The sequence below is a fragment of the Macaca nemestrina genome, chromosome 14, assembly GCF_043159975.1.
Source record: "Macaca nemestrina isolate mMacNem1 chromosome 14, mMacNem.hap1, whole genome shotgun sequence".
NCBI lineage: Eukaryota > Metazoa > Chordata > Mammalia > Primates > Cercopithecidae > Macaca > Macaca nemestrina.
Window position 1 is genome coordinate 38014354 of NC_092138.1, and position 24196 is coordinate 38038549.

Below are 24196 nucleotides of genomic sequence, written 5' to 3' on the forward strand. Positions count from 1 at the left end.
TCTTCCTGTTTTTTTTTTTTTTTTTTTTTTTAGACCAAATACTTACTATCTCCAGATACCTGAAAATATATGGAATTATCTTGTAATAAAACTCAGATGCCTGAAGCCCAACTTGTGAGTTTTCTCTGCAAGAAACAACCCCAAATGCGAACAAATCAGATACCATGTAATAAGACCTAAAAGTATTTTTCCAAAGACAGAAATAAAAATATCCAAGTAATAGAAGCCTGATTGGAAAGACACAAAACAAAGATAACAGAATTATTTTTAAGCCTCATTTTATGACCAAGGGGCACAGCAAAATAGTTTGAAATAGGAAGTTTTCATGCTGATTACATGAAATCAAAATACACGCTCTTCAAAGGCAGCCAACATTATTTTTTTAAATGCAGTCTAGTTCATGCAATAAGTTTCAGTGTTCTTTCAGTCTGGGAATATTTCAAAATACATTGCAGGTACAGCTGGGAAAACTCAGTGATACCCCTGTCCAGATCTCAGCTATTAGGTTATAAAAATATTTTCACATTTCCTGCAGATGTCTAGAATCCTTTCTTTGGTAGTAATTTTAATTCAGACCTCATTATTGACAGCTGTTTGTTCTGATAGAACTTAATTGCTCTTCTACCAGACTCAGCTGCACGCAGGCTGATTTCCTTTCCCTTATAGAGTATATTACATATAAACACAGGCGGGGAAAAAATAACCAATTAACTAAATACGTGTGCATAAAGTGATTCATTGAGAGCTCTGATCATGTAATGTATCCAACTGCAACATAGGTCAAAGGAAATTACAACACTTATAGTTTATAGTATTAAATATAATTATATAGAAATACTAAAAAGCACTAAAATATATAGATGATGAGTGGCAGCATCTGAAAATCTACTCTTTTATTAAAGAAACTTATAAAATTACTATATGAGTAACTGGAAGGGTATTTTAATCTGCTGATGGATTAACTCATGGATATCTATTTTACATAAGCTATACACTACAAAGAACCTAAGATGCTGTCCATAACTGACGGTCCTGAGGAATCCAGCATGCTGTGGGATCATACGGCAATTCCAACAATTCTTCTTTGAAGGGGAGAGTTTCTGGGGACACACCAACTCTTTTCCTCATAATCCAGTCACTGCTGTGGATGAGCTGCGTTTCCTAACTTTACCAGAAAATGAATACAAATTCTTTGAAGTTAAAGCTATTCCCTCTGTTTGAAGACAATGCCTCATTTTAGCAGCTCACCAAGAGATGCAGGAACAGCTTGACAATGTTCATTCTATCAAATGCCTTGGCAGCCTCACTCATGGAGGCTAGGCCAATTTGGAGACCCCAAGCTGCCTTCCTTACTGGACTGGAACCCCTGAAGAGGGATAAACCGAGGGCTGAATTCGTCAAAGAACATATAAGCAGCAAATATACTGCATTTGAGACAAGCAATAGTTCCTTTTATTGGCTCTCTCTCTGTTTTGGAAACGGAGAGAATGTGGTGAGCAGGGATGAACAAACTGCTCCTTAGTAAGGAACCCATTCAAGGAAAATGAAATTTTTTCTTAATACTAGGGACGCTATATGGTGCATCCCTTTTCAGGGCCACTAAATGCTTCTCTTTGCAGACTTAATCTACCTCATATAGGGAGGAAGATATTGGGAATAGAATGCTTATTACCCTGATAATTATCAGGGATGCAGCAAACATTTCCATTAATACTAGGCATAATGCTAATTAGAAGACAAGCCCCAGACTCAACATTTACAAACCCTGACAAAATGAATGTAAGTATCCTACAGGGTTTGGTACCCACAAAATCTGGTCAACAGCCTACCCCGAGTCCCTCCCTCTTTCCCCTAAGTAACAAAGGAAACCATTACTTCTTGGTCTTTGAGAGTAATTCTAACTCCCGTATTTTTTAGTCTATACATACAGATCATTATACCCTTCAGATTCTTGCATGGTATGACTCCTGGCATCGTTTTGGATTGTGACACTTCTACTCTAATGTTCACTTTATTTAGTGTCTGTTTCATGAGTGGCATAGTTCTAAGGGAGGAGGATGCAATGTGACCTCAAAGACGCCATCTCTAACCACATATCTCTAATGGTTGAAAGTTAGAGCCTGCGGAAGAAATTCAGTTTTGGCTCATGGAATTAAAGACTTGCTACACTTTAAAATTCTCCCCACCATTTTTTTTCTTGAAGGTTCACTTCTTACTGATTAAAATAGTTTAAACATAAAGTCCTGACTGAGTTGATGAAACTGATTATTTTCTTTTCAAGTAAGCATGACAGAGCAAATGGTCTTTGATGTGATGTACATATTTTATGAAAGAACCAGGCTGGCAAACAAAAATTTTATGGAATTTAGAGATATAAACTCTGGTTCTTCCACCCGCAGCTTGTGTCTTAAATACATCATTTATTTATTCTTCCTGAGCCTCTGTTTCCTCACCTGTAAAATGTAAACCCATTTCCTAAGTTTTCTATGATACTGTCAGCAAAATACATTTTAAATAATAGCTTCTTGATCAGTGTTAATTTCAGTACTTTCTTTTTTTCTATGAATTGAGGGCCTAGAATTGGATATTTTAATTCAGTTAGCCTAATCGTAGAGTAGATATGCAACCTTTCTATTCTGGCATAGTTTATAGACTTGCATAGTTTATTACACTTCTACTAATAAATTTTATGAAACCAATATTTAACTTTATTTTCTGGTTTAAATCCTCTCAGGAAAAAAGAATGTAATATACAATTGAATCAGATTTTGGATTCAGCAGGGTCTTAAGAGATCTGGTGGTTCTCAAAGTGTGGCCCCATGACCAGCAGCAGCAGCAGCAGCAGCAGCAGCAGCATGTGGGGATTTGTTAGAAATGCAATTTTTCAGGCCCCACCCCAATCTAGAGAATCAGAAAATCAAGGGGTGGGGCCAAGCAATTTGATTTTTATTATTATTTTTGAGACTGAGTCTCACTCTGTCACCCAGGCTGGAGTGCAGTGGTACAATCTCAGCTCACTGCAATTCACACCTCCCAGGTTCAAGCAATTCTCCTGCTTCAGGCTCCCGAGTAGCTGGGATTACAGACATGCGCCACCATGCCCAGCTCAATTTTATAGTTTTAGTAGAGACGGGGTTTCACTGTGTTGCCCAGGCTGGTCTGGAATTCCTGGTCTCAAGTAATCCACCTGCCTCAGTGCCCCAAAGTGCCAGGATTACAGGCATGAGCCACCCCGCCCAGCCAGCTATTTGAATTCAGAAAGCCCCTAGGTGATTCTGGCGCTTGCTAAAGTTTAAGAGCTACCCATCAAGCCATTCTCTTGCATTTTACAGGTGGAGAGATTCAGGAACAAAGACTAAAATAAAATCTCTGCATTTCAGTTGCATTGCTTTGTTTGTGTCAAAGTTCTGTTTTCCTCCCCTTATCTCAAGTACCACTTACTGTTTGTTCCATCATTTGTTCCTTTCCATAGGCATATGGCTATCAATATGCATGTTCTTATCTGACTTCCATTTAACCAATTTAACTCAAGCTTTCCTGTTCCTCCAAAAATCTCCTCCCATTGCTCACTGCACTAGGTTAGCTGAGTGTTAGGAGGCTACTCTATAGGATGTCTGTGGTTCTAGGATGTTTGTGGTGTCATCATGTTTATTCCAAAAATAATCAGTCATTTTATTTAAGTAATGTAATTCTTACTGTAAATGTAAAATAAAATTTAAGAATTACATTACTTGAAATGACCAGATATAGTTACAAATAGTTACAAAATAAATGAGTTGTTTCTGTAGAAACCAAGTTAACTACTTTGGAAAGATTGAAGTAAAACTAATTTGTCCCATTACAGCCAAGAAAGTATCATTGAATTAGGTAAGGGTGACACAACTGCAGGTAAATGGAAAAATATTTATAAACATCTAGATGGATTCTAAACTTCAGTTGGTTAACTTTAGAAACAAAATACTGTTTGCTGTTGATATTAAAAACACTAAATCTCCTAATCATTGGTCATACTCAAATACGAGTCCTTAGTCCCAAATTTTAAAAACTAGTGAATCTAATATACAGTTATGCATTTGAGGTTAACGTCAACTGTATACATACATTTTAGGGTTCTCTGCTTCACTTGAGGTTTTATCTAAATGATCAAGTCTGAACTGAACATACAGATCGAGGTTTCTTCTGAAAGGTCTTGATTGCTTTAGATCTCTTCATATATGATGATTAAGCTTTTTGAAGGAGATACATACTGTATAACCCAGAGTTTTGCACAGTGTAGTTGTAATAAATATTTACTGGTTATATTTATATATACATTTTATTGAATGTTGCTAATTCATTAGCCAATTACACTTAATAGTTCATCACCCTGTTTTATTACTGTGAGCCAAATTATCCAGGCTATGAAACATTTCTTTTATGATAGCACTTCCTGGAGTCTTTAGAGAAATTCCAAGGGGGGAAAAAAGAGTTCTATAAATTTCCTCTTGAAGGCTCACAATGCATAAGGTTGAGAAAGCCTGCTGTAAAGAAACTAATTTAACTTATTTTTGCCCATACTTACTAGACTACAGAAATTCACCCCCCCCACATCAATTAATAATCCATGATTCAATGTGCACATATATTGATGAGGTATCCCAAATTTTCGGAGTGATTTTCATTCTTATGTTCAAACCTTTTTTTTTTTTCTGTTTCTGTAGATTTGCTTATACTTCTTATAACCCAGAATAGGTGTGAATTATGTATGCCAATTATGAATGGGTCAGAATCAATGGTCAACAGATAGATTTGTAAAACTTAGATTTGTAAAACTGCTATTTTTTTTAATTTTCTTCTTTCTTCTCAATGAAGTAGAACTTTTTAAATCTAGCTCTGCTTTCACAGATTAAAAGAAAAGTTTTAGCAGGGGAACGTGAAACTTAGGATGTCAAATAACAGGCAGTGGTGGAGCCTTTGAGGAACTGAGCCTAATTAAAAGTGCTGAATAAAAATTGTAGAAGACTGCAAGCCAAATGTTGCTAAGGACAATTTGGGGTACAAGCTCTCCAAAGAGGATGAGGAAGGTGGTTTCAATACTCTGTAATCATTTTGAAACTTCATGCTGTAAGACTTCAGATGCAGAAAAGGAGTCTAAGTATCAGATTGTAACAGCATAGGACACCCAGTCTAGGAGCACTCAACCTAGAGCTGAGAAAGCAGTAATAACTGCCTTTTACACTGCCTCTGTCCATGGAAATTGAATATTTACCTGAGATAAGGCTGCCCAGGCTATTAAAATCTCAAATGCTGAATGGCAGTTATGTAATGAGTTTCTTTGAAAAATAGAAAATGAATTGCCATTTAACAAACACTGCCTGGAATGTTGCTAATTGAAGTTATGTGATGCGTGCTTGGGGGTTCATTATATCTCTTCTCCACTTTGGGGTATGTTTGAAAATGACCAAACTAAAAAAAAAAAAAAAAAAAAAAAAAAAAATCTGAAAAAACAGCCTCCTTTGTTTCTCCTTAAGGTAAAGCACTTTCTAAATGTAAAGTACCCCGCAGGGCAGAAATAACAAAGAGGATGGTGTTCAGACCCACTCACCTTCTTCCAAAAACTAGAATTGGACTATTGGTTTTTTAGGCCATAGCCAAACTGTGATATGATGACGCTTTAGCAGAAAATTCTGTGACTTGATAAGATTGCCCATGTAGAAATGCAGGCAAAGAATTCAGCAAGAGATATGAAGACCACCTTAGGAATTTGTACCTTTGTACATTATGAAGGCCACAAAGATTCACTCTAAAAATGAGTTACATGTAGAATTATTATCTCAGATTTTTAAAATGTGTTTATTCCTAAGCCTTTAGAAAATATAAACACAACAACAAAGGCATACATACCTATCTCTTGTAACTGGACTACATTCACAGAGCTCCTTACTAAATTCTGGAAGAGGTTTTGCTAAGCTTGTAGCTTTACTATTGTACCCTACAAACCAATAAGTTTGAGCTTAATTGAACCAAGATAGCAAATGGATTTCAGACTATAGTACTTCAGAGAAAATAGTCTGAAATCGGGTCAATCATTTTCAGACACACAAAAGAGGGATGAAATATTAACCATACACTGTAGAGGATTTCTGTGGTTTGTAACATGATTGGTTATGGTTTTTCAAATATAAGTAGTGAGCATGAGTCCAGACTGAGAAAGCCTCTGCCCAGTTGATTAGAATTGGAGTTGGTTCAGGTTGACAAAGTGAGAGTTTAGGATATGAAGAATGTCTGACCACCTATAAACCAAAATTTGGACTGAGGTTGTTTCTTCAAAGAAACCGATTTCTAGAAAACCATCATAATCGTGATCATCATCAAAGTAAACAAGCATTTAATCTGTCAGATTTTATCCAGTTTTCCTCTGAGAAGATGTCACTGGCAAATGACCAGACTGTTCTCTACCCTTCTACAGAAATACAACTTAAGTGAGTGACTTGCACAAGACCATACAGTTTTATCCAATATCTCTTATTTTTCTACATTTCTACAATTATCATTTTTTTTTATCTTGAAAGCCAAGTATGTAGTGAATGCCATGGAATTCAGAGTTGTTTTTCTTAGGACACACTTAAAATGAAGATTTAAAGATCCAGGAGCTTGATTTATCAGTTTACATTTTAAAATTGCCTACTATAGATGCGATTGCTTATATAGGAAGTACTTGATTTTTACTAGGGTTTTAGAGCATGTATAAAACACAGTTTATATTTGGAGACCATTCGTGGTCTCTGTTTGTCCATACAAAAATCCAACAACCCTAGCTCTTGATAAAATTTGGAGGCTTACCATTGTGACCAATTAAGGTTGCATCTTACATACGTTTATCTTCTATATTCATTTACGTACTCACTCTGAGCTTGGAGGACAGTCTAATTAAAAAAACCAAGCATCATCAAATAATCTGTACTTAGGCAACACACAGGTCAAATCTCAATACAAGCTCTGCTTCAGTGACAAGGAGGAGCCTTACCTCAGTGAAGGGAAAAATCAGATAGAAAAAGGCACTCCAATTCACAACTCTTATATACACATCTAGGGGTAGTTATGGATCCAAGAGGAAAAAGCAAATCAATCAGGTGAAAATGGCAACAACAACAAAAAAGATCAGGTGGCTGTTTTGAAAAAAATTAAAAGGTCCCTTTTCCTCCTCTCTTACCTATTTTATATATTGACCAAAAAACCCTTAGTTTGGGCCGTACTTGGGGGTTTTGCTCTTCTCATTCAGTCCTGTGAAGGACATTCACGTTGCACTTAACTGGGTGATGAGAATAGAGCAGTGAGAAAGAGATTAATAAGACTTTGCAGGCTCATCAATGTCATGTTGGGGCTCAAAAGTTGGTAAGATAACTTGGGAAGTCCAGCTACTTAGGAGAGTTTGAAGACAGCCCCCACCCCCAGCTATGTTTTGTATCCAAAAAGAACCTTTTGCTCGCTGAGTTCATCATCATTTACGTTGTCTTCAGCACAGAGACTGCTTGCATATGCAGGCTTTTATTTCAAAAAGGATTCTCTTCTGATTTTGGTGTCACTTCATACATTTCTCTAACAAGAAATTCTCTCTGCAGCTGTACTTACGTTAGAGACACAAATGTACCTTATTAATGCTAGTTATCAAGGCAAAGGGTTTGAAAATACTTGCTAAACATTTGTTTATTTATATAAAATATTTCAGAGTTTTACACAGCTAAACATAGGCATATAACAAACACTTTGAGTGTGTGAAAGAAATATAAATGATTCCAGCAGATGGTATGGTCAGAAGCAAAGGGTTTGCAAGGGCAAGAAATAGCACCAATCCAAATTGAGAAATCTGAATGGCTATAATTGTAACACATCTACAGTGGAATCAAGAAGGTCATTTATATTACGTTAAGAAATACAGAAGCAGAGTCTTATATAAGCATGTTACACAAAATGGAGATCTGGCACATGGGTTATCATTGGACAACGTACCACACACAGTTTTCATTTCGGTTCCAGCAGAAAAAAAATGTTGACAAATTTCTTTCTCTCTTTGCTTCCTACTTTATTCAATAGAATAGGTAACAATAGCATCTGCTGCAGTTGGCTGGAGCCTGAGATGAGGAAATTGTAGATGATGGGCCTCCCAGGCATATCGACACTAAAAAGCTCATGCTACAGCCACGGCACAGTCAGGCTAGCACTCCAATGGGAGCGGCAGGTACACAAGGCAGCCACTGTGAACCAGAGCAGGGCCCGCCAAGACAGCATGTAAAGTAATTTTTACTGGCCTTGAAGTGGTTTCCACCATCTTGGCTCCAGGAACTGCCACAAGGCAGGACAGGTTTATCTCTGACATATTCTCCATCTCCCTTTGGCATCACTGTATGATTATCTGCTGCTGTAGCCTCACTGACCAAATGGGTACCCAGCGCATTCAGGGTGCTCCCTGGCTACCCATCAGCCTTTGTTTCCATTAGTCATGGGCTTGAAGATCTGGGATGCTTAATTGGGTCTAATGTGTCAAAATTACCTACTCCAATCATCTTGGTGCCAAACACAACACTTCCTCTCATTATATAGGTGCTTTCTGGTTATTTTCCTAATGCATCTAGAAAATGTTAAGGGACCCTTTAATCAAATTAATTTGAACAAAATTTTAAGGACCATACCACAGTGGAAAACATACTAGAGTAGCAGTCTGAAGACCTGAGTCCAGCAGAAGTCTATGGGAAAGCTGTCAACCTCATTGGCCTAATTTTGTTTTCTCAACACTGAAATTAAAAAAAAAAAAAAAAAAAAAAGGGAAGGCTGCAGAGGGGGAAGTGGTCTGAGAGGCTGGAAATATCCCTTCCACGTCTATGATTCATTGTGAATGAATCATAGTCTTGTTTCGGAGTTCAAAAAGAGGCCCACTAACCCCAGTAAATCTTGAATTACAGAAAGATGTAAAGGAAATATTTTTGAGTTAGGATGTAAGGAGAGTTAAGAGCACAAGTTTCTGCTACCCACAAGCTGATATTTTACCAGAAGTAATCAGGTAGCAGTTATGAAATACATTTTGAGAATGGACTTTTTTCCTACTTTCTTACCTATTTCATATACTATTCATAAACCCTGTATTTTGGGGTCATCTTAGGGGTCTTGGCTCCTCTCATCCAGCCTGGGGAGGGAAATTCACATTGTATTTAGCCAGGCTGATGAGCATGAAGAGCAGAGTTCCACTAATCCAGTAAATAAGGTTCAGCAATGTCACACTCAGAGGTAGAATAAATGAGGTCATAAATGAGTTGTTGTTTTCCCATCAAAAGGTGGAGTATGCTTCCCCATTCCTTGAATCTGGAATGGACCTTGACTTGTTTCAAACCAAGGAATGTAGTAAAAGCAACTGTCTCAAAAGGCCCTGTAGCTTCCCTTGTGATGTCCTCAGAACCCTGAGTCCACTGGACGAGGATGAAAAGCCTTGGGGAGAAAGAGAGACCCCATTTGGCTTTCCCAGCCCTTCAAGCTGACTGAGAAAAAGCGCTCAGGAGAGATCGGCAGAAGATCCACGTCCTGCCCCAAGTCAACCCACAGATTTGTGAGAAATAACAGATTACTGTGGTTTTAAGCCACTGTGTTTTGGGCTGGTATTTGTAGAGAGCAATGCTAACTGATAGACACACCCTCTGCTCTGCCAACTCCTATGGCACATAGGTGTACCGGAAACAGAAATCCAGTTAGAGTATTTTAAAACATGATTCAATGCTCAACACCAAAAACAATGAACACACATTCCATAAGCAAGTACTTCATAAACAACTTATCTTTGGTAAATTTCTATGATTTAAAAATGAAGTGTGCTGTCCCAGAAATCTGTACCCTCAAAAATCAAAGGGCAAATAATTTCAGGAACCTGCAAGCTTGGGCAGGCGGTCTGACATTATGACTCACTTTCCTTCCATTCATCTCATCTGTTATCTTTGGCCTCCATTAAACAATGAAAAAGGGACAGTCACTAAGTCATATGCCACTTGAGGGCACTCCTGGGGCTTATTGTTTGGAACTGCCAAAATGCTGGACGTCATACCAAGTGTGAATACGAAGCAATGTGACTGATATCGTAGCACAAAAGACTAGCATTTATCAACTCCAAAGAGCATGGCCCTTAAAAGTAGCCACTTTGAGAGGACGAAGATTTATTGCAATGCTGCCATGGTGCAAAAAATATTTTTGGAACTCCTTTTTGGCAGTAGAGTTAAACGCCTACAGCCTGTTCTTTTGAATCCAGTAATGGTGGCACATCTTTGTCCTTGAAGGTGGATTTATTTATTTATTTTTCTAGTGCCAAGAGATACCTGGAGCCAAGCGTATGGTTTGTATGGTTGCTGACCAAGGTAAGAAACACTATTAGATTTCTTTTCTTTCCAAGTAATGAGCCTAGTTCTCTGTATGCTTTAAAAGTTTATAATTAAAATAAGTCTCACAAAGAAGTTCTTCAAATATGTAAAATAAGAGTGGCACTCAAATTAGCTTTTTGTTTTTGTTGTTGTTAAAGCTAAAACTTTGAGGTGGGTTATTGTTTGGACACAATAATTCTGCCAACGTTAAAAATCAGTTTTATTACCATAAGCAGTGGTTTTCACCTAGGGGTGATTTTATACTCAAGGGAACATCTGGCTATGCCTAGAACTCTTTTTATTGTAACAATGTGGGGAAGGGAGGTGAGGGTGGGGCGAGTTACTGGCATCTGGTGAGCAAAGCCCAGGATACTGATAAACATCCTACAATGTATAGGACGGCTCTCATAGCAAAAACTCTATGATCTAAAATGTCCAAACTGCTGAGGTTGAGAAACCCTGCTTATAGAAACAATTGGTTCTAATAAGAGAAGCATTTATTTTAGTGCAATGAAATAATTATAACAGTACTTAACACATTTTTCCGTGTTACATATTCCAGTTGCCACCCATCTTCTATGTTAATGTATACATGCACATGTTTTCTACTCTTCTGAATTGACAATTACATAGAACTCAAACTCACAGTTCAGAAAATATCATAGTATTCTTTGTTGATATTACTAGAGTCAATTGAAATAACTATGTGAGGTAAAACAATTTTTAAAAGTCAGTAACTGTAAAAATTTGTTGACTTATTTCTATATAACAGGCTAATTAATCACTTTACATAGCTCTTATTCAATCTTTAAAACCAATACTATGAAAGAAATACCACTATATCCCCACGTTACTGATCAGGAAATTGAGTCTTAGAAAGACTGTTTAATGTGCTCAAGGTCACAGATGCAGTAAACAGTACAGCTAAGATTTGAACTCTGTTTGTTAGAACAATTTCAATTGCAGAGTTTTCACTACCATGCATTGCTGGCCCCTAAGAGCAGCTCTGTGTGCTAGGAGCCATCTCATTTGTAGGTTAGGGACAGTTCTACTCTCATTTGTAAGATATAAATTGAGCAAAATGGAAAATGGCAGTATAATATACACATAGATCAGAAAGGGGGTTCTCCTGACTCAGCTTACTAGTAAAGTACGTGTTCTTCAGCAAATCACTTAACTTCTCAGAGTCTCAGTTTCCTTAGCTGGAGAGTGAGGAAAGTAATAATGCACATCTGCTACTCTTACCATAAACATCAAATAAAATAAGCGATGAGGAGATGCTCTGTAAACAGTCACTTACAACACAAAAGTAAGTTGGTTGCTATACTTAGGCACGCAATGGGAACAGGATTGGTGATAGGTTCTCAGGTGCCCTTGAAGGAACCTTCATCATATAGACCTGATATATGATTTTGAAGTTAGATAGTATGGTATTACTTTTGGCCTCACCTCTCCTCCACTGCCTTTATATCTATCATGCTTCTTTTCAAATAAATTCTCCATTTCATCAGGCAGCCAGAGTGCTCTTCCTAGCACCTCAGATTCTCCATTTTCAGTTTTTTTTTTTTTTTTTTTTTTTTTTTTTTTTTTTTTTGAGACGGAGTCTCGCTCTGTCGCCCAGGCTGGAGTGCAGTGGCCGGATCTCAGCTCACTGCAAGCTCCGCCTCCCGGGTTTACGCCATTCTCCTGCCTCAGCCTCCCGAGTAGCTGGGACTACAGGCGCCCGCCACCTCGCCCGGCTAGTTTTTTTTGTATTTTTAGTAGAGACGGGGTTTCACCATGTTAGCCAGGATGGTCTCGATCTCCTGACCTCGTGATCCGCCCGTCTCGGCCTCCCAAAGTGCTGGGATTACAGGCTTGAGCCACCGCGCCCGGCCTTCCATTTTCAGTTTTACACTTTATACCTACTGGGGACACTATGCAATTCCTTTTAATGCTTTTTTTGTGTGTGCCATTACTTTTAAACTATTTTAGCGGAAGGAAGGTATTTTTCTCTTATAGGACTGTGCCATCAATAGACTGAAAACCCAGCCTCCTGTTTTGTATCACTATGTTGTCTCATAAAACAAGCATTTGCTTCTTATACAGAATTACTGATATATAAAAACAGAATCTGGCATAATGGGTTCCACATGGCATAATTATTTTTCCTCACCTTAAAATGTTTCCGTAAATAAGGACATAATTTGTACACTCCACCCATTCTTATCGAGAGATGTTGGCATTTTTAACAATCCCACCTTTCATCTACAGAAGGCTAGCATCTCCTATTACCTAATTTACACATAAAAATACACCCCAGGTTTAAGGAAAATATGGGTCTATGGTTCACATTTGTCAGCATCTCAAAACTATCACATGCTTTGGAAATACTTGTGGTCTTTGATCTGAAGAGACATTTGAATGGAACATTAGAAGAAATAAAAATGGAATTTAGAATGAATGGTTAAAAATGCATTAAACAATTTTCCACAACACTCTTAGCTTCTTTGGATCACAAGGTCTTTTGTTTTTATGCTCTTATGAAATGTTTTCCAAAATCTTTTGACTTTGAAAAGGCCATTTTCATCACTATTGGGTTGGGCTTAGGGGTACATGGTTATGTTATGAATATGGCCTACATAGTTTCCTGGTTGTGCTTCCATATGCAAAGTCAGAAAGCATTATGAAGATTGGAACTTAGGAGTTTTTACACCCCCAAACTGGCATCTGATTTTTTACTGGGCCACATTAGTGGCCTGTTGGTGCTTCTAGGACATTATTGATCTATATCTGGTATGCAGTTCCTATTCCTTCCAGTTCTGAAGCGCGGTTTGATTCTATGATTGTGATAGATTTAAGTGACACTCAGGAAGCTTATTTTATTTTCCTTGAGATTGTTTCATTTAGAAGATCAACTCAGGAGTTGTGATCTATCCCCTTTTCAATTTTTTTTCATAAATAAATGTTTCTCTTATGAAGAAAAAGTCTTCCCTTTGTCTTAAAAAGAGTTAATGTGACACAAGATTTAGTATCATGGGTCAGGGTTTTATAACTGATTCACTGAAATTATAGCTTTTTCCCAATGTATTCATTCTTAACAAATGCAAATACTTACAGCAAATCAGTTGTCATGTCCCTTTGGTACTAGAATATAGACTTTATAGAATATGTGGTTTAGAATATAAGCCACAAATTATTCTATAAAACAACATAAGGAACAAGGCTCAAAAGGTGAACAAAATGGCCTTAGTTTCTAAGGGGAAGACTAAGATGATATAGGAAAATGTAACGCATGACCTCTAAGGAAATCTCAGTTTAATAAATAGAAAGTTCTGCTCCCAAATCACATTTTACAAATAAGATAAAAACAATACTATATGTCTCTATTCATGCACTCATATATATATATGCACTGCACGATTTTATATATATAGTGTGTGTATATATATATACACACACACACATATATATGTGCTGTGAAGAGATAATGGCAAATATCTGACAACATGTGCAGTAAAGAGCTAAGTGAAAGGGACTAGGTGGTCTCTGCAATACGAAGAGTAAGAACTGGATATAATGATGGGTAAACAGACCATGGACTTTGAAATCAGGACGAAATGTATATGCTGTATGATCTTGAACAAATCACTTACTACCTCCCTGTGCTTAATGCTCTTTGCAAGCAAAATATATTATTTTCTGGATAAAATGAATGCTCAGTAATATTTGGAAAACAGTAATGGCGCCATGATTGGTAGCTATTGTGATTATTTATGTTCAAGTGATTAAGGAATGGAAGAGACTCACATGCTAGCAATTGCCTTTGATTTAGAAGGAGTGAAAGAAAGGCCAGAATAGAGCAATGTGGTATGGAATCAGAAAGGAAGGAGTGGCTCATTCTGACCAGGTCACCAGGGAAGGCTTGATGGAGAAAGGCCCCCAAAGGGACAGCAGAAAGGGGAGCTAAAATCCATCATGGGACCTAAAGTCTGGAGAATCTGCCTGATTTATAGGGCCATGCAACGTGGGGAACATTGCCACCACTAGTAGTGTGAGCTCAGGCAAGTAAGCTGGTCTTACTCAGCCTCTGCTGTTTTTTCTTCTGTGAAATGGGAAACTAACATTACTCCTTGTAAATACCATGGGAAGGGAAAAGCAGTAACACATATAAAGCACTTACAACAGGGCCTCTTCAGCTGACAAGAGATACCTGGAGCCAAGCATATGGTTTGTATGCTTGGTGACCAAGGTTGAATAAGGGCGCAACTATCCTGAACTATTAGTATGGCTACAAAATGGGGAGCTATGTCTATATTTAATCATGGAATAGATGGTATGTGGGAAAGAACATGAAATAGTTATAAGTAAGGCAAAGGCAATTTAAAAATTAAGCTCTCATAAAGAAATATCCCAATATATCCCAATATAAAGGGAAAAAAATACAGTCTCTTAGGTGAAAAAACAAACCAAAAAAATCAGTCCAGCCTTGAAACTCTTACTATATTTGTAAAAATTATTAAAATGCCATATGGAATTCAACAAACTTGGACAAGCAATTACTGAGTGCTTACTAAGGTGTAAGAGCTGGGGTAAAAATGTACATAAGCCATTACTCATGCCTTCTAAGATCTCAAGGCACATATGATCTGCACACATTTAGCTAAACATGCAAAGTGTGAACCTATTCTATGAGAATTTAGAGAATATTTAATTCTTCCTGTGGGAAGAGAATTGGGGAATAAGTTTAAAATATTTCTCCAGAGTTACAACTCAAATGTCTACAAGATGAAGCAATCTCATAAATGTGTATAAAATAATAGGGAGTGGAAAGGGTTTGGAAAACTGGATAGTGCATTCCAGCTTAAAGAAATTCATGCTCAAATTTTTTAAAAATTATCATATATATCAACAAAACCATCCGAAGCCAGTTTGCAACCTCTGCAATACAAATAGGAAGTGCTATTTAAGTTGGATTATTCGTCAAGGTTGAACATCATCAAGTAGAGAAGGGGAATTGTTGAAATTCTAGACCAGATAAATATCTTTTGCTGAGAGCCAGAGATGAAGATACTTGAAATGTGTAGCTATCAGAAGATGGCCCAAGGAGTCAACAATGAGGTGCGAAGGGTGAGATCAGCCTAGATTACAAAGGGTCATGAATGCAATGATAAGCAGTTCAGACCTCATCTTGAAGGCATTAAGGACCACAATATTAAGTTCCTTTAACAGCATCATTTTAAGAGTTGAAAGGTTTCTCAGGTCTTTATACAAACAGATGTATTATTATAAATGATTCTCTCTAACACGTAGCATCAACGTGTTCTTTCTCGCTCAGAAGTCTTATGGGATTACCATAGTAGAAACATGTACATTTGAAAAAAATCCATTCATTTAATGATTTGGATATTTATAAACATTTGTGATTTAATAAAATGGATGGCTGAGGTTACACAGATGACATCCAAGTTCCTGTTGAATTTTTCTTCTCAGAGTTCTAAATATACATACAGCTTTTAAAAGGTACTCAGTAATGAATAATTATTAATAATTTAAAATTACTGCATACTTCTATATGCTATGCACTATCTCAAGTGCTTTATATCTATCTATTTTATGTCATTTTACTTGATTTTTATAAAATTCTCATTGCTATTTACAGTGCTATCCCATGTTACAGGTGAAGAAACAGAGATTAAATAATCTGTCCAAAGGCACACAGCCAGTAAGTAAACAAGCTGACATTTTACTTGGGCAGTCTAGCTCTCCAGAGTGCGTACCCTCAATGTTGGGATTCTATGCTCTGTACGAACTGATGGATAACTAGAGTTGGCCTTTCCTTGCTTGCTGTTGAACCAGACCTTCTTTCTTTTAGGAATCTGGTAGACTCTGTCCTCCCTGACCTTCCAAGGTCTTGTCTGCGCATGTTGCCCTAGGCTATCCCTAAAATTCTTTCTTGTTGTTGACTGTTAGAATTTCTTTTACTTAATGGCTCATTTTTGTCCTACTCCAATTACGTCCCAGAACCATTGGAGGACCATGATATCCTTTTTCTGTACTGCACCGCCAGCCCCACCTTTTTTGGGCTACTACCTGACCTCTTTAAAACCTCCTCCATTCTCACCATAGGCTATATTGGGCAGAAGGCTTGGATCTACTTTGTCACTACTTCTTTAATATAGGAAAAAAAAAAGTTTAGTACATGATAAAAGAAATCACAACACAAAATACAGCGTTTACCTTCCAGACTATTTTTTGCAATTATCTGTAACATGATCATGGTTAACCGTGATCAGTATCCCTTTGTAACATGGTTATTGTGGCTTTTTGCATAGTTTCTTTCTGCTTAGAAATGGTTTCTAAACTAGAATTTCTGGGATGATACATGAATAACTGTCATTTAAGAATGACTTTAATCTGCTGCTTTGTCACAAAACATTATACTGTCAAGTTTTAACTTGGCTGTATTCAACTCAAAAATTCATGATAATATGGATGTTGACAATGTACACATGACCCTCCTAAATAAAGAGGCCAAAACCTCTTACCAGACATGTAAAATTACCTATGGGTAATTATGTCACAGAGCTCGGTTTATGCAGTTCCTTTCCCTCATTGTTTTGAAGTTGCTAACAAATTTCTTCCACCAATATACCTACTCTTCTGTTGTTTGTTTCAATAAGCAGCTTCTCCAGAGCCTCAGGCACAGCACTTCCAAATGTCAGCAGCTATTAGCTCAGTACATTCATCTTTGTTTCCTTATTTCTTCTGAGTAGCCTGTCTCTCTCTGAGGTGAGTCCAGGTGGCTTAACGTAACACGGATGTGGGGGGGGGGGGTTGTGTGTGTGTGTGTGTGTGTGTGTGTGTATTTTCTCAAAATAAGGCATTACAGCTATTTATCTTATCTCTCATACTTGCTATTTGCTTGCAAACATTTTTGTGTCCGTCACGGTGCCCAGCATGAACTCTATACCTTGCTTATAATCTACAGAGGGTGAAATGTATTTTAAAAATTATGTATGTATGTATATATGTATATATGTATGTATGTATGTATGTATGTATGTATGTATCTATCTATCTATCTATCTATCTATCTATCTATCTATCTATCTATCTATCTCAGTTTTCTAGTGCCTCCACTTTAATTCTAGTGCCTCCACTTTAATTTACGGAAATGGGAGGAAAATTTGGAGAAAGGACAGATTCTGTATTTTGAAATGCAATGTGAAAAAAATCATCATGCTGTTTTTCATTGAAAACTTCCAAATTATGTGTCTATAATTTTTGTTCCTATTAAACATATAATTACATATGTGTGTGCAGGCATGTGTGTGTGTGCAGCACATATATGTGTGTGTGTGTGTGTGTGTGTGTGTGTGTGTGTGTGTGTACCGTATTTTTGCCATTAGGCATACAAGGGCAACATTTCTTCTGCTAGCCCCAATTTTCCGTTTCTCTATTCTTTGGCCAAACTCTATCTGAAAACACTTCATGTGTTTCATTTGTGATTTTTATAATCAAGTTCAGCTTTTACCAAACAGAGGCACCATATAATCAGGTACATTGGCTCTCCGAGGCCTGCAAAGAACTGTGTGTAACAGAGTGTACAGACTGATCAAACTAGCACCTGAATTAAAACCAAAAGGCAGGAGAACCAGAAATCCACTTTCATGATGTAAAAGCACTTGCTCAAATTAAAAACAATTTTTAATGTTTTACAATCATGCAGAAAACTGCAGCTGGAGTGGCCAGTCCTCAAAGGACCCTGTCTCAGATATAGGGAAACAAGAATCTAGATAAGACTTGAGGCCGATTATGCTATCATCTTCTTAGTTATCAGTACTTGAAGCAACCTGTGTAGCCTCTCACTTCTCTTGACCCAACATAATTCTCTTAACCCAACGTACTGTTGTTATGAACATCAAAGAAAACAAAGCATAGGGGAGTGCTTTGAAATTAGTAAAATACTCTACATAAATACAAGGTAATGTTATTACTGGTTTTATCTAGGAAAACATTTGCTGGAAAAGAGAAACTTTATCCTGTTTGGAATTTGCCAGCCCATTGTTTAACAATGAGCATTGTAGCATGGTTTGACTACGTGAATTTCATTGCTTTTATTCTGATCAATGCATTGACCCCATTTCTAAAACACTAGCCCCTTTTCTAAGGTCTACTGTATTATATTATAGTATAATATGGGGTATGAAAGAGAGCTATGGAATTAAGTCATGATAGAACTGATTTACGATAGATGTTTTCTTGTGTTTTTACTGTACTCCCACACTTCTATTTTACTTACCTGTGGAAGAAGCAATATTTCTTCATCTTCGAATTTCTCATGTTATAAAGAACTATCATGAAATTATATATGTACTATACATTTATATAGTAATAAATAGACTCTGACCAGATCGCTTGAGTAGTCTGTTAGTAATGACACTTAAGAGGAACTCAAGCAACTGGAAGAAATCAGTTTAATATTTAAAAATCTATAAACATTTATATATATTGCAATCTCAGTGGTGGTGTAGCTATTAGACTTAAGCAAAAAATACAAACTATACGTTTCAAGAGAAAAATACAAGCTTATTATCTTTGAGTACATAAAATAACTCCTTCCAAATTACAGATCTTATATTCTATTAAATACACCTTTAAAAAATCAAATTAGTGATGTTATGAGACTTGATATTACTAATGTACAGAAGGCATCTTTAAGCAATAAGATATTCTCCCTAAAGCTTGTATGATATTATTTTGTTTAGTAATTTTTTCCCTATAAATAGTAAAAAGGTTGTATCAGTTCAGCACACAAGAACTTGTCAAACAATATAAATTTGTTTTTAAGAATAGTTCCCCACATATTATTTTTTGTTTTACATATTTACAGCCATGTGCCCACTTAACTTTGTGTTTATTTATTTCTCTTCACTGGGGAAAGACAATAGCAATGGACCACAGCTACATCTATGTCAAATCCATCCTATTGATGTTAGCGTAGGCCTCATTTGACCAAAAGAGAGCTGTGTTATTTATGAAGGCATTTAGTATCCCAGAATGTCAAAAAGTTGCCAACACATCCAATGAGAAACAATTCAGCTTTCTGTTTCCTCAGAAACCTCCTGACTGCAAGTGAAACAAATGCTTCTTACCTGCAGTGCACAACCATCGGACCAGCATCGGGAGGGTTACAGGTTTTGACTCTACGTAAGAAAGCTAGAAAAGGTGTAGGGTGTTCTGGAACACCATGATCAGGCCAGGCGGTGAACTGGAATTGTCTCACTTCTCTCTTCTCACTTGAACCATTCTGTGAAATAGGAGTATCAGCTGAAATGCTGTTTTCCCAGCCTCAGGTGGTAACGATGAATAACAGGGAAGAGGTAATGCTAAAATGTGCTATTTTAATTCCTTTCTCCCACCCTATATCCTTTGGGAAGACACACTCTTTGGCGATATAAACCCCAAGCTATTTGTAAATGACAAATATTTGCGCAGGAAGACAAAATTCTTAGGTGAGAAGCATTACATTTTTCAGGTTTAACTACCAGGAGAGCTCCTATCACATTTTCCAGGAAGAACTAGTTCTTCTTCATCTATTCTTCATTGGCTGAAACTTTCACTCGGAGCAAGAGTTTTATATTTACTGATAAATCGCCAGACAAGAAGAAAAATGGCCGAGTGATAATGGAAGATTTATTTCATTCTTCACTGTTGCCATTGGGATCAAGACTTCAGTAAAGCCTTAAGAGATTTGATTTCTCAAAAGAAGCTTTCTTTAAACAATAGAGAGGGTAAAGGGAGGAGAACAAGATGAAAAGCAAACCTTGTAAAGTGCAAATGTTCGAACACAGTATGTGGCCAGCTCCACCGTATCGAGCAGCGTTACTTGAACCAGTCCGTGGGTTTCTGTGCCTCTGCTAGGCCAATACTGGTCACACTTCACCTACAAGAAACAAGTGACGCTTTCAGGGCAAATGCTCATCCATTTCTCTATTAACGCTGCTTTGAGTCGCTGTTGAAGGAAAACAGCTTTTCTGCATTTCGTTTTATGTTGATCTTTTACTGGCATGCATTTTTGTTATCCCAATATATGTAAATTACTGCTCTGATGCCAATATAAACCACATTTTTCAAACTGGTAGGAATACTAAACAGTAACAGATTCAATTTTCCTGGAGAAAAAATAAGCTGCAGATTGTTGTTGGGTAAAATACAGAGAGAAGGATTTGAAACTTCAGTGTGCTTGAAAAGAAAACAAATTTGTCCTGGGATAGACGTTATGAATCGCATCGGGAGGATGACACTTTGGCATTTAAACTACATGGTAAGATAGTTAGTGTTAATTCGTCAAGATATAAAAGGCATAAGGTTTTTCATCTTGAGCTATCACAACTTCCAAATATGCTTGTTTAAAGAAAAGTAGAAATAATTGGAAAATCTATCAACGTATAATAAACAACATAAGCATGCGCTTTTTTTTTTTTAACACAAGATAAATGTTATTCGTATCCAAAGCAAATTAAACCTATAATGTCTACAGGAAAAAGAGCTGTCTGTTCTTTAAAAAGAGTCTCAGACGGTCATACACCAACAGTGCAAAGTTTAAATAATTTAAAATTCATTCAAGATGAATAATCTACAATTTCTATGTGGAGTGGAACAAAAGCACATAAAACGTATTCAACCCAATTAGTTTAACACACAACAAAGAATAATTCCAAGTCTGCAGTAAGCCTCAAATTTACTGAATGAGTCTGGTGGGCATTAAAAAGCATAATGAAAAATAACAAACACAGCACAATATTTTTGTAGTAACGCCATAGATCTCACTATATTTACCCTTTCTATCTCAGACTTTTTTTTTAATGGGAGTAATTCTTAGGAGAACCCAATTGAAATACATTTCTCTAGGTAAAGAAAGCTCCTAGCAGTAGTTTAAAATAGGGAATACACCTTTCTATTTGAAAAAGAAAGAAGAGAAAATCACAATCTTTGGATTTAAACAAAGGCAATAAAGCATTAGTATTAGAGACACTAGAAATTTTTTGGTCCAATAGAATTATTACATAATGATTTGCTTTTATGTTTAATATGAGTATTTGTAACATTCTGTGAATAATACTGTAATTTTCTCTTTCACAGAGATAGCATCTGCTCCTCTGAGAATTCGGGCTCTTTCCATGAAGCAATTGGTCCTTCTAAGAAAGGGAGAGGTTTTAACTTGTACAGAATTTCCTAGACAAGACAAAAAAGAAACGCACTTTACAGCTATATACTAAGCTAGATATTAAATTCACAAGGTTTCATTTCTATGCCTTGATTTTAACTTTGAGACCACGCAAACATCACCTTTTTGATGAAAACAAACAAAAATTGTCCACAATAAGACAAAAATTTTACCGTAGTGAGATTTAAAAAATACTTTGTGTGTTTCCTAGTTGTACAAAATAGCCTTCTGTGTTTTTATTTCTATCATTTGTCCTAACTCAAAGAGATAACAACACAGGGAAATGAGAATTCTTGAAGGAGAATACTGACGTAGAGTGACCAGGCATGGGCATCTCTACATGTTCTTTCACCATAAGCTAAAACCCAGGTCACAGATGACATATTTAGCAAAAACTACCATCTGAATAGAACCAACACTACTTAAGCAGTCATGATTTAGATGAGAAAAAAAAAATCACAAAAATTATGCCAAAGGCTTTGTTTTAAACCATGAAATAGATGTCAAGTGGATGTCTCCCAGCAGAGGACAAAAGGAATTCTGGAGGCCTCATACTGTGGTATTCAAGAAGATGCCAACAATGTGTTGAGTTGAAGATTCAAGAAAGAAATTAAAATTCATCATTTAACAGTTTCAGCTGGACAGCAACCCTTTCAGTTAAAATAAACTAATGAAATCCCTGAGGACAAATATCACTATGATATGCACAAAACAGCACATTAATGCAACAAAATCATCTATACAGTCAGTTCAATGCACTGAACCAAATTCAATATAATTATATTTTAAAACTGGGACTTGATTACATTTAGACCTTCTCGTGAGGTAAGAAAAGGAGATGAAGGAAAGAATGAGAAGGCAACTTTCATACAACTTTTGGAAAAATGACTCTCCATCTACAAATCTTCTCCATTCCTAGGATGCAGGAAAAACTAAAATTATACTAATCCTCACATTTCTAGTAATAAGTTTGAAACTGCAGCTATTATTGGCTTAGACTTTGACCCCTTTACAAAAAAAAAAAATACCACGGAGCATTACTATAAGGGGTAAACGCTGTGAAAATTTCTAGCTAAAAGAGGAAAAAAGTTGTTTTTGTACTCAATTTGAATAATGCACTTTAATCTTATTATTTACCAAAAGAAAAATAAATGTTTCAACTGCAAAAATCAGAAGCAATTTTTTAAAGCGGATATATTTAAATATTACCATTTTCTCTCAGGAAATATATCTCAAAAGGACCTTATGAAAAATAAATATCCTAACGTATGTGGAAATGCACACACATGGCCTCAGCAGTGGGATCAGAAGCTTTCCCTGGGCTTATCTGAATAGCGACAGTAATACATTTTCCCCTTTGCTGGTGAGAACCTCAGCACTTCCTTTCTCCACCTCATTCTCTGAGTAGCCTGCACACCTTCATCTGATTTTGGAGGGCTGAATTTAAGGGCTCAGAGTTACTGAAAAATATGATTTTAAGTCTCATTTTTTGCCATAGCTAAACATATGATTTCTGATTTCAGCATTAGGAAGCAAGTATGAAGTGTAGCGAGAAAAAAAAAAGGACGACAATGGAAATATTTTTTCTTTCCTCATTAGCTAGTATAAAGGAACTGTCTCCATTTTCCTCTCTTAAAATGTTTTCCTTTGACAACAGCCCTTCCCCTACTCGATTTTCTTAAGAGAAAATCTCATAAGGTATTTCTAGAGAGAGTTACTATTTGTTAGGCTTCACACATAAAGCTGATTGTGAGACGAGAAATGAAGGCAGCTCCCTTTGAGTACCTAAGAACTAGAAGGCAGGAGTTACTGAATACAAATACTGTTTTTTGCCTTTTTCTATTGATTTAGAATGGATACAAGCGGCCTTCAGCACTGATTCATGGAAGGTCAGGCAGAGTCTCCCTGGATGCCTCGAAAATTGCTTCTCTGTTTCCAGGACCAAAGCCTAGTCGCCTCATCTGTAAAATGGGAAGTGTCTCCAGCATTATGGAGCTATTGTGGGGACTAAAATGATGCCCCTAAAACACTTAACCCTAATGGCTGGCACAAACAGGCATTCAACAAACACTAGCTATTATTGGTTATCAGTTTGATGACATTCTGGATTTTTGTGTGTGTCTGGTTGTTATAAATTAACTAAATCAGTCTAAGCGTGAAAAAAAGAACATGTTATTAATTTCAGCAGATATTGGCTTAGGATTTTCTAGGTGCAAAGCAAGGTGTTAGCAGTTGTGGGGCACTGAGGTGACATAAGACTCAGACCCTGCCCTCAACCCATCAGCCTTATTGACTTAAGTGGGGGTGATTTTAAACCTCCTAGTTCCTCAAATAGGTGGTTCTGAGATACCAAACAATTCTCTTAATCTATGTGGGCCCCAATCTCTTCTGAGAAGAGTATGTGTTCAACTCTGAGGTGGAAAAGAAGAACAGCAGAACTTGTGACTCAAGCTGTGGTTTAGAAACATCACCCAGTAACTTTACTTGAAGCTTCAACTGAGACAGTTCAGAGTTGTGGCTAAATTTGGGGGAGGCATTTCTTTTTATTATCACAAAGTTATTACCCTTAAGTGAAGCTTTCATTTTTCTATAATTATGGAAAGAACAG

The 24196-nt window shown here is 36.8% G+C and overlaps 1 protein-coding gene across 48 annotated transcripts in view; it reads right to left on the reverse strand.

Annotated features, from left to right (window-relative positions):
* The window catches only part of LOC105489121 (protein tyrosine phosphatase receptor type D), a 2338800-nt gene that overhangs the window by 41503 nt on the left and 2273101 nt on the right, over positions 1–24196 (reverse strand). For all 48 annotated transcript variants that reach the window (XM_011753819.3, XM_071078808.1, XM_071078779.1 and 45 more), the window contains 2 exons: positions 20185–20304; positions 19514–19668 (listed from right to left, as the gene is read on the reverse strand). In XM_011753819.3, the coding sequence (XP_011752121.2) occupies positions 19514–19668; positions 20185–20304 (275 nt within the window). The remainder of the gene's footprint in view (positions 1–19513; positions 19669–20184; positions 20305–24196) is intronic.